Source organism: Dermacentor silvarum, chromosome 10, assembly GCF_013339745.2.
Source record: "Dermacentor silvarum isolate Dsil-2018 chromosome 10, BIME_Dsil_1.4, whole genome shotgun sequence".
In the NCBI taxonomy this organism is placed as follows: Eukaryota; Metazoa; Arthropoda; class Arachnida; order Ixodida; family Ixodidae; genus Dermacentor; species Dermacentor silvarum.
This window is the reverse complement of record NC_051163.1, coordinates 27,902,013-27,913,175: the sequence shown is the minus strand read 5'-3', so window position 1 is coordinate 27,913,175 and position 11,163 is coordinate 27,902,013. Positions and strand designations below refer to the sequence as shown.

The 11,163-nt window shown below is 49.7% G+C and overlaps 1 protein-coding gene across 1 annotated transcript in view; it reads right to left on the bottom strand.

Annotated features, from left to right (window-relative positions):
* Nucleotides 1-1,246: 1,246 nt before the first annotated feature.
* Nucleotides 1,247-11,163, bottom strand: part of LOC119431311 (BPTI/Kunitz domain-containing protein 3) — a 49,220-nt gene continuing 39,303 nt past the window's right edge. Inside the window, exons 4-5 of the mRNA XM_049656850.1 lie at nt 10,878-11,063; nt 1,247-1,457 (exon numbers count right to left, since the gene is read on the bottom strand). Of these exons, the coding sequence (XP_049512807.1) occupies nt 1,447-1,457; nt 10,878-11,063 (197 nt within the window). The 3' untranslated portion in view covers nt 1,247-1,446. The remainder of the gene's footprint in view (nt 1,458-10,877; nt 11,064-11,163) is intronic.

Genomic DNA, 11,163 nt, shown 5'->3' with positions numbered 1-11,163 from the left:
AATGACGTAATATTTACTTCCATTGGAACACCTAAAAAACTCCTGTAAGAAATATTTAATTCTGTTTGAACACCATAAATATTCTTGTGAGATATGGAATTAACTAGAACTTCATATGAATGGAGTGTATTGTACTCTCATTCGGGAATGCGCTATAGGCCACGAGGAATTTACTCCCATCTGAGATTATTTCGGTTTAGTGCAGTTCGAGCAAGATCGAGTTGGTTGAACTTGCTCAGCAGCACCGAGCGAAAGTTGTTGAAAGTTGCGCATTCTATTAAAGTGGTGGAGCGTTTCGTTGTAGCGTCGACAAGTTCGGCACGAAGGGCTCAGTGCACGTGCTTGCCACATGCTGGTGATCTGCTATACATTAACGCACCCGATGCTTAACTTGAGCAAAAGCTATAGAGAGCTTAAGCGGCGGGTTAACACACGGGCATAGATTGATGTATAGGTACGATCCCTGTCGATACGCTCATCCGAGTGCGAGCACTGTAGGTGGCGGCGTAAGCAGTCGCGCGTGGGGAAATGTGGGAAATGTGGCGCTGCTGCGCTGTGGTATGCATGGCAATGCCGGTATATTGAGGATTCGGATTGGCATCGTTCTTGGAGAGCCAGAACGCCTTGAAGACGCGCCTGGCTAGCAACCGTTCATGTCTGTCACAATGATTCATTTCTTTCTAAAACAGGACGTAAAAAACTGCTTTAGCTTTATTATTACACAAAAACATGTTTTGTCTAATTTTGAGGACATACTATTAGATGCACTATTCTATGAAACGTAAAAAGTATCAGCTGGCCGCTAAAGTTGGAAGGCAGACGACAAGGTTCTCGCTCGCTTTGGAACAACTTGTAGTCTGTTCTTGCTTTTCTTCGCTTGATGCTGCATTGTAGGTGAGTAAACTTTATTGAGAGATGTAATATGGGTGAATGAAAGCCTTTTATGTAGACTTTATTTTAAGAACGCGTTATTTGTGTAGCCATATCCACGTTTTAGACGAAGCCTCGTTCAACAGCAGCCAACACAATCCTCGCAGACACATATCCCGTCATTCCCATGAGTTGGTTCTTTATTCTATGGGCGCCCTTTAAGAAACTCGCATAGACGGTGACGCCAGTTTACCCTCTAGGTGTTATAGTGAGAAACTCCATGGCGCAACTCTGCTCCCGTGGAGAGCATATACAGTAACTCTAGGTGACTGGGGACAGGTGAATGGCGCGTATCGAACGTCATTATTGCAAGAAACGGGCACGCATCGCAATGGCGCATGCGCACTGCTGTTTCGATGAGCGCGTGAAAAATGAATGTTTTTAAGAAAACGACCACTTGGACTGCTCTTTTATTTTCCGCAAAAGCGTTCCCGTGCTGACTAGCTTGCGTGCTGCGTTCGTGCGCTTAACAATAACGTCCTCGGCGTCGCCCAACTCGCGTGTTTACTGGCCTTGTCACGTCCGGCCTGCAAAGAGACAGAAATAGAGACGATAAGAAAGTGAACTGAGCTGCGAACATGTATATACTCAGGTTCGAGGCCAAGCCGTACTCAAACTAACTCCGTACCAAAAAACTAAATATCGCAGTAATGCTAACTTTACATGCAGAAAGGAATATATATATATATATATATATATATATATATATATATATATATATATATATATATATATATTATTTTTTATTTATTTAATACATACTGTGGACACGAAGTCCATGCAGGGTGGATAAAATACAATATTAAGTCACAAGAAGTAAAACAATGTCAATAAAACAAAATGCTGCAACAATACGGCAATAATGCTAATACGCAAAGCAAACAATCATAATACAAGTTTTATAGAGGCAAGTCATTCCAGTCATTAATGGTTATACAGTCATAAGTATATACTTATCAGAAAGTTCACTTGAGTTCATTTATTTACTCCCAGGGTCGTAAGGAGAGGCGTGGAAATAAAGCAAAAACAATACTAATAAAGCAGTACGTGCTCACAGACAGCAGATTTGAACGCATCGTAATCAACGATGCTGGCAGAGGAGGCAGCAAGGTGATTCCAGCCTTGATTTATTTTAGGAATAAAAGCTTCGAAGTACACAGTACTTCGTCATATGGAGTATACCAATACGTATAACAAAGGCGAGAGGCGCGGTAGCAGTAGAGTTCGGAGCTTCAGCAAGGATGCACAGGATGTGGATACCTCAGACGTCCACCAATTACAAAGAGGTTTATTGGAAAAAACGGATTCCCGGCTCGGGCGTCTACTATTCCTGAACCATGCAGTGGCGATGGCACTGGCACGGAGGTTCATCTTCTTCCTTACAGTGCCAAAAAAAACAACAAAAAAAAACAAATATCGCAATTACATCAACTGTACCTGCAAGACGGACGTACTTGACAGTGAGTCCGTATATATACACCTGGTGTGCGATGTATTTGAGAACACAATGTTGGCTTCAGGCAGAGAAGAATATCTTCAGCAAAAATTAACATATTGTTACGTGTGGAAAGACACACACACGAAAGAGGCTATTTAAAATATATTTACACTGGAACCAAATCGCCAGGCCAACACCTTGTTCGCGCCAAAAACAGACACATTTCATCGTCTTACTCGCGGCGGCTCGTCTCTTGAGCATCTCTAGATGATATCGTAAGACTACCCCCCCCCCCCCCCCCCCCCGGCGGCAAAAGCGCTGTCACGGTGCTGTTAAATATCCAAGGCGCTTGGAGAGGTGTAGGGTTTGAGTCGGGCGACGTGGACAATATCACTGGTTGTCACAGCGGAAGACGTAGTGGGCGTGGGTAGAAAGAGTTCATAGGTGATCACTTGGCGGAGCACGCGATATGGGCCTGTGTAAAGGAGAGCAGTTTTTCACAAAGGCCAACTTTACGCGATGGTGACCAAAGCAACACGAGGGTGCCGGGCGCATAATGCACATCACGGTGACGGAGGTCGTAACGTTGCTTCTGTTTGTCTTGAGACACTTGCAGACGAGCACGCGCAAGTTGGCGAGCATGGTCAGCACGGGCGATTGCATCACGGGCATAATCACTAGTTGAAGCTGTGGTGGACTGAAGCACAGTGTCTAGTGGTAGCGTCGGTTCTCGGCCATACAAGAGGTAAAACGGGGAAAATCCAGCAGTTTCAAGACGGGAAGAGTTGTACGCAAAGGTAATGTAAGGTAGAGCCAGGTCCCATTCACGGTGGTCGGCTGAAACGTATTTCGATAGCATGTCTGTAAGGGTGCGGTTCAAACGTTCAGTGAGGCCGTTCGTTTGTGGGTGGTAGGAGGTGGTAATTTTGTGCTGTATTGAGTTGGCACGCATGATGTCGTCAATGGCTTTGGACAAAAACGTACGGCCACGGTCGGTGAGCATTTGACGCGGAGCACCATGCATTAAAATGATATCGTGTAGGAGGAAGTCCGTAACATCAGTAGCGCAACTGGTCGGAAGAGCGCGTGTTATGGCGTAGCGGGTCGCGCAGTCCGCAGCGACGGTAACCCACTTGTTTCCTGATGTAGATTCCGGAAATGGGCCGGGAAGGTCTAAGCCGACACGATGGAAGGGCTCGGCAGGGATGTCGAGCGGCTGCAGGTAACCATCGGGGAGCTGGGAAGGCTTCTTGCGTCGTTGGCAAAGCTCACAAGCGGCGACGTAACGCCGTACAGAACGTGCAAGGCCCGGTCAGAAAAAACGACGACGTACTCGGTCATAGGTTCGAGATACGCCAAGGTGTCCTGCCATTGGAGCGTCGTGAAGCTCTTCTAGAACGGTTGAGCGGAGGTGTTTAGGTACTACAAGTAGGAATTCAGAGCCATCCGGATGAAGGTTACGACGGTATAGAGCACCGTCGCGGAGGACGAAGAGGCGTAGAGTAGCATCGGCCGGAGCGTGTTCGAAACGGTCGATGAGTGCTCTGATGTAGGCATCACGACGTTGCTCGTCGGCGAAATTAAGGAGCTTGAATACTGAGTAAACGCAAGCAGCACTGTCAATATTAGAGGAGTCAAAGTCGTCAACAGGGTAACGCGACAAGCTGTCAGTGTCTTGGTGCAGGCGGCCAGACTTGTACACCACGGAATATGAGAACTCTTGTAGCCTCAAAGCCCATCGACCAAGCCGGCCTGTAGGATCTTTTAGCGATGAGAGCCAGCAGAGGGCATGATGGTCAGTGACTACGGAGAAAGGACGACCGTAAAGGTAAGGACGGAACTTCGCAACTGCCCAGACTACAGCAAGGCATTCCCTTTCCGTAATGGAATAGTTGCGCTCCGATGGTGATAGGAGGCGGCTTGCATAAGCAATATCGCGATCCTGGCCACGCTGGCGCTGGGCTAAGACGGCACCTACGCCATGACCGCTGGCATCTGTACGCAATTCTGTAGGGGCATCAGGGTCGAAGTGGGCGAGAATGGGTGGTGTGGTGAGAAGAGTGACGTGACGAGACGAGAGAAGGCGGTGGCTTCTGAAGTACCCCACGAAAATTGTACGCCTTTCTTCAACAGATTAGTGAGGGGTCTAGCCATTGCCGCAAAATCTTGAACAAAACGACGAAAGTACGAGCATAGCCCAACAAAACTGCGAACGTCTTGCGGCTGTCTTCGGAACCGGGAAGTCTCGGACAGCGCGAGTTTTGTCGGGATCAGGCTGTACTCCGGAAGCGTCGACGAGATGGCCCAGAACCGTAATTTGGCGACGGCCAAAACGACATTTGGACGAGTTGAGTTGCAGCTTCGCCTTTCGAAATACATCAAGTATAGTTGTTAGACGCTCAAGGTGAGTGTCGAACGTTGGCGAGAAGACGATGACGTCGTTGAGGTAACAGAGACACGTGGACCATTTAAAACCCTGGAGCAAGGAGTCCATCATACGCTCAAAGGTGGCAGGGGCATTGCATAATCCAAACGGCATTACTTTAAATTGGTATAGGCCATCAGGTGTAATGAACGCGGTTTTTTCTCTGTCCATATCGTCAACAGCAATCTGCCAGTATCCAGAGCGAAGATCAATGGAAGAGAAATAGCTGGAACCATGAAGGCAGTCAAGGGCATCGTCGATACGTGGGAGCGGTTAGACGTCCTTCTTAGTAATTTTGTTCAAATGACGGTAGTCTACACAGAAGCGCCACGTGCCGTCCTTCGTCTTAACCAACACCACAGGTGACGTCCAGGGACTCGAAGAAGGCTCAATGATGTCTTTATCTAGCATTTCGTTTACTTCATTTTGAATTACTCGGCGTTCCGACGCAGAAACTCGATATGGTCGTCGGTGAATAGGCGTAGCATCGCCAGTAGGAATCCGATGCTTGACCGCGAGCGTCTGGCCTAAAGGGCGATCGTCGAAGTCGAAAATATCTCGGTACGACGATAACACTTGGCAAAGGTCTTCAGCCTGTGTAGAGGACAGGTCTGCCGCAACCATTTTCTTTATGTTGGGATCGGAGCCCGAGGCTGGCGCGAGGGGCCCGCCATGTTCGGAAGAACCATCGGTTGATAAAGCTGCCACTTGATGGTCACCGAGACAATCAACGTTGACAAGGCAAATACCTTGCGGGAGAATTTGCTTTGCCAATCCAAAGTTAAAGATAGGCATGCGAGTGCAGTTGTCAGTAATAATAAGAATACTGTGAGGCACGGTGACGTCATACTGTAGTGGAATGTTGGGCAGAGGAGTGACGAGGTACTCGCCATCAGGAACAGGTGGGGAAGACATCAGTTCAATATAGGCTAATGACTTTGGTGGCAGGCGAATAAAGCCGGTGGGGCGTAAGCGGCACTGGGGTGCATCAGGAGGTTCTGCGAGAATAGGCAACTCAAGGCGAAGGGTACTGGCAGAGCAGTCAATAAGAACAGAATGCGCAGAGAGAAAATCGAGGCCGAGAATTAGGTCGTGGGGGCAATGAGCAAGCACGGTGAAGAGGACAGGAGTGTGGCGGCCGGCGATGCTGACACGGGCCGTACACATGCCGACGATAGGGACAGTACCTCCATCCGCAACGCGGACGACGCGTGCCGACGCTGGGGTGAGAAGCTTTCTGAGTCGTCGTCGGAAGGCAGCACTCATAATAGAAATATGGGCTCCTGTATCGATCAGTGCAGTGACAGGATAGCCGTCAACGTCAAGAAGGTTTTGGTTCGTAGGCAACGTGAGCAGAGGATTTGAGGGCAGGGTCGACAACGCAGCTTCACCTCCAGTAGCTGCAGTGGCTAGTTTTCCGGCTGGTTCCGGGAGGCGATGGGCGGCGAAGAAAAGCGGCGGGGTTGGGGCGAAGGAGACTGATGGCGTCGAGTTGAGAGCGAGCGGCTGTAGCGAAGGTTCGGAGCTGGGGCATCAGCGGCAGCGGGTTCATGGCGGGTAGCGTAGGGAACAGTAGGTCGAAAGGTACGGGAATAAGCGTCAGCGTACGTCCGAGCAGGTGGTGGCCATCGGTTGCGGCAGTGACGAGCGACGTGGCCGATGAGACAGCAGTGGAAGCAGATCGGCTTGTCATCAGGGGTACGCCATTCAGACGGGTTCCGGTATGGAGCAGAAAAGGACGGCCGGGGACGAGGAGGGCCGCTAGAGAACTGGTGAACGCTGGGTTGAGTCGTTGAACACACGGAGTTCAGACCCATGTTCTCAATTTCCTGTCTGACGACGGCCTGAATCATGGCAATCGTGGCTGCAGGCAGATCGGGAGGCGTCGCGGAGAAGGGTGGCGAACAGGTGGCCTCGAGCTCGCGGCGAACAATACGCGTTACGTCGTCACAGGTGGTCGTCTGACGCAGTCGACCCTCACATGTCGACGTAGCAGCAGTGTTTGGTAGCCGCGTGATGTGGTGTGTGATACGGCGGCTCTTAGCCTGTTCTAGGCGACGGCATTCTTTTATGATGGCGTCGATAGTCGAGACGTTGCCGAAAACAAGCAAATTGAAAGCGTCGTCGGCGATGCCCTATAGCACATGTGCCACTTTATCTGCTTCAGACAGTGTCGTCAGCTTTGCGGCATAGAGCCAAAACGTTGAGGATGTATGAAACGTAGGGCTCCGTAGATGTTTGAACACGAGACGCAAGAGCCTTCCTCGAGGCAACCTTGCGCCAAATGGGGTCGTCGAACAGTTCCCGCAGCTTTTCTTTGAAACTGTCCCAACTGATTAACTCAATCTTCATGCGTTTGGTGCCACACGTGTGGGGTGCCGCTGAGATAAAAGATGACATTGGCGAGCATAATCGTTGGGTCCCACCTGTTGTTAGCACTGGCGTATTCATAGAGCTTGATCCCGTCGTCAACGTTCTGTCCCTCCAGGCCAGAGAACACACCAGGGTCGCGATGTTGGGCAACCGTGATGACTGGAGCAGGCGGACGAGCCGAAGCCGTTGCAGATGCGGTCTCGTCACCGGGAGGCATGGTGACAAGCTCGATGTACCGACCACTTCGGAGTTACGTGGCGAGGACGCGGATCGCAATCCTCCACCAGAATGTTGCGTGTGGAAAGACACACACGAAAGAGGCTATTTACAATATATTTACACTGGAACCTTGTTCGTGCCAAAAACCCGGAACAACACCTTGCTCGCGCCAAAAACCCAGACACACTTCATCGTCTTTCTCGCGGCGGCTCGTCTCTTGAGCATCTCTAGATGATATATTAATAATATTTTCACCAAACGTTGGGAAATACTTCTTTTACGGCTTATTTCCGCAATTACTCAATGAATCCGCCATCTGCTGCAATAACCGATTAAATTCGACTTCGGAAACGGCTACATGCACGGATCAGGTGGTCCTTAGAGATGTTGGCCATTGAGTCAGCAATGACGGCCTTCAGCGACTCTTTTGTATTACGTGGATGTTTGTTGGCTTCTTTCTCAACGACGCCCCAGACATAGTAATCGAGAGGATTTAAATATGGAGAACTAGGAGACCACAAGTTGGGAGAGACGTGGCCGTAGAGCCTTTCTTGTCGTGAACAGAGACACGATCAGACTAAAATTTCTGTTTAATTTCGTTACGCACACAGACTGGCGGCTCCTGGCTCAGACAGGGTTGGTGGTCGCCAACCAAGTTCCCTCAGCACAGCGGGGGAGGTATTCTGTAAGAGTCTACATAGGGGACATGCCCATTTCGTCTGCTGTTGAAGCTCTGATTGGCTGAGCTGGGGTGCGCTTCAACATAAGTCACACGCCACAGCCAATCAGCACTTCAGCAGCAGACGAAATGGACATGTCCCCGAGGTGGACTCTTACAGAATACCTCCCCAACCCGATGCTCTACCCATTTGACTTTGGGCCACCCAGTAACCCAAGTGGGCGTAAAACACGTTAGGCGTGGAAATGCACGCGCGCACACACACACGCACATACATACATACATACATACATACATACATACATACATACATACATACATACATACATACATACATACATACTCACGATTAACAAGTTGTAGGTGTCATTATATGAATATTTATTCGGTAGAAAAACAGGCATTGCAAAGTGCGCAGAGAGAGAGAAAAGTCGAAGCTTCGCCCGAAAGGCGAAGCATCGATTGCGACAGCAAATTATTAGCTACACAAAAGAAGGATAGTAGTTTTGTCGGTCGTATGAACTTGTAAACATTCGCTTACTAACTAAATTAACAAGCATGGTGTCACGCGCGCAAGAGCAAACATGAACACATCTCACTCGATTACCGCGCACACTCGCTGTCAAAACGCTGGAGTGAGGAAGCGCGGCAGCAGCAGCGAGCGAATTGACCTTCGTGCTGTCTATCGCTTTAACGAAAACTGAGCGGCGAGAACACAGCACACGCAAAGCTATCAGCACTCGGCGTACTCTGTCCCTGTCGCAGATCGCTTTCATGACAGGGTTCGCGCGGCCGCGCCATACGCAGCCGCCGCCAGATCAGAACCCCACCCCCTTTTTCCCCTCTCCCCGGTGCCTTCTGCGCGACCAAAGACGGCACGCTTCCTCCCCGCTTTCCTCTCTTGCGCGCGCGAGATTGAGCCAGCATTGTCGGCTCACCCTTGCACGCTTTCACGCGCACATACAGCACACGGCGCGCGGCGACGATGTTATCGCCCTTGGACTTTATACGGAACATCACGGCGACGCCGCCAACTATAGCAGAAATGCGCCTGGAGTGTCTATATAATTGCTATCGCAATAAAAGCGAAGTTTCCTTCGTCAGCGCACGTCCCCATATATTGCGTCCAAGAACAGCGGCTATTATGTTGCCTAGTCGCTTCCGGCGTCTGCAGATTGATTTCTATCAATGACCTTCGAGATTGGTTTCTATTACGCATTAGTGGTGGGAGGTGCAATATGGGTATCACAGGGGACTCAGAGGAAGTCAAATTGACAGCTATTTTGTTATCTTGAATAACCAGGCAAGTGATAGCACCGATTGTTATACTTATCGGCGCCTGCTCAAGAGAAGGCAACGCCGACCCGTTCATCACGGATACGTGCGGGAACTCGCGAAAGACAACCGCTGAGGCATGACAATTCACTGTGTGATGTAATCGAGGGCCGACTTACGTACGTGCAACTGCTATTAATTATATATCATGCCTCGATTATTAGGCGCACTTCTTCGTTCTTGTGCTTCAACAAAACTATATGAAGTAATCACGTGATGTCACGGCCGCCATTTTGTTGTCCTACCCACAGCTTCCGTTGTGCTGCTCGGGACAAGCGGGTCGAGATAAAGCGCAGCTTTTCACCGCGCTGTCTGTATGGCAATAGGGCGGTCTCAATGACGTCAATGCATTCACGTAACGGGACGTACGTACCCCATTTTTTGGTAAATACTGTTGTTTTACGTGCCGTAACCACGATATAATTATGAGGCGCACCATTTTGTTGTCCTCTTCACAGATTCCACTGAGCTGCTGAAGATAAGCGGATCGATATAAAACCCCGATTATCACTTAGGTGGCTGTACAACAATATGACTGCTTCAATGACCTCAATGCACGTCCCCTACACTGCCTGAAAATTATGGGGGTACACTTTCCATCGCGACAGTGTAACGAAAGGTCGGACGGTGTTCCACCCGTCAACGAGCATTTACACTCACTTAATATATCAAATGCGAAAACACCCGTGTAGTACTTAGATTTAAGTGCACATTAGAGAACCACAGGTAGTCCAAATTATTCCGGAGTTCCCCACTACGGCGTGCCTCATAATCAGATCGTAGGTTTGGCACGTAAAACCCCACAATTTAATTTAATCTCTGTTTGGTCTGCAACGCCCTAATGGCAAATCAGTGCTGCAGAAGCCCACAAGAAAGCCCGCAACGCCCTTATGTAAGACACTCCTACCAATCTGTTCCTGTGTTATTGTACCAGGCCCCGAACACTCAAGTTCCAGCGATCGCCACAGAAGGCGAAAAATCAACCGCGACGCGTTCCAGCATGAGGCGCGTAAGTGGAGCTACTGTAATTTGGTCGTACACGTTTACTTGTACTTTTTCTGCTAGGGGCACTCCAAGTTTCAGTCCACTTTAACAGTTTACACCCTTTGGGGCATATCTTGTCCGCAAACAGTAATCGCCATCTGCCGTGCTTGCATTTACTTTTTCGAAAACTCTGCGCACTCTACTTACCTGTCAGTAATGCCACGGCCACTGGATGCTATGGAGCGGCCATGGTAATGCTATGTCACGCCGATAACGCACATGTCTTTCGTGACCTGGAAGTACTGCGCGTGCAGCGTCAGAGAAAGGCACGCAGCATAGCTGGCGATTACTATACTTGGGGTCGCGATAAGCCCCAATGGGTACAAACTTTTTGAGTGCCGTTTTAACACCACACACATCTCTGCTTTCGCCAACGCTCTGTCGACATGCTAATATAAACGGGTCACAGAGACGAGTTCGCGGTTCGCACGTGCCTTCGATGCAAATCTTGCGGCACTCCTGCTTAGTGAGGAAGTTGTTGAAGTTCCGGCCGCAGCCGGTGTAGGTGAACTCGTTGCAGGATCCCCTGTCCGGGTCATAGTAGAACATCACCATGTTCTGAAGGCACCAGCCAGGCTCCGGCGGCTGCGAGCACGGGTCCTGGACGCACCGCGTGAACGCTGCAACGAGAGAAGGGGCGCGCCACGTTTCTACAGCCATGTCCTCCGATCAATCATCATCGTCTCGATCGCGGTAGCACCTCCGAGATCGGAGGGTACT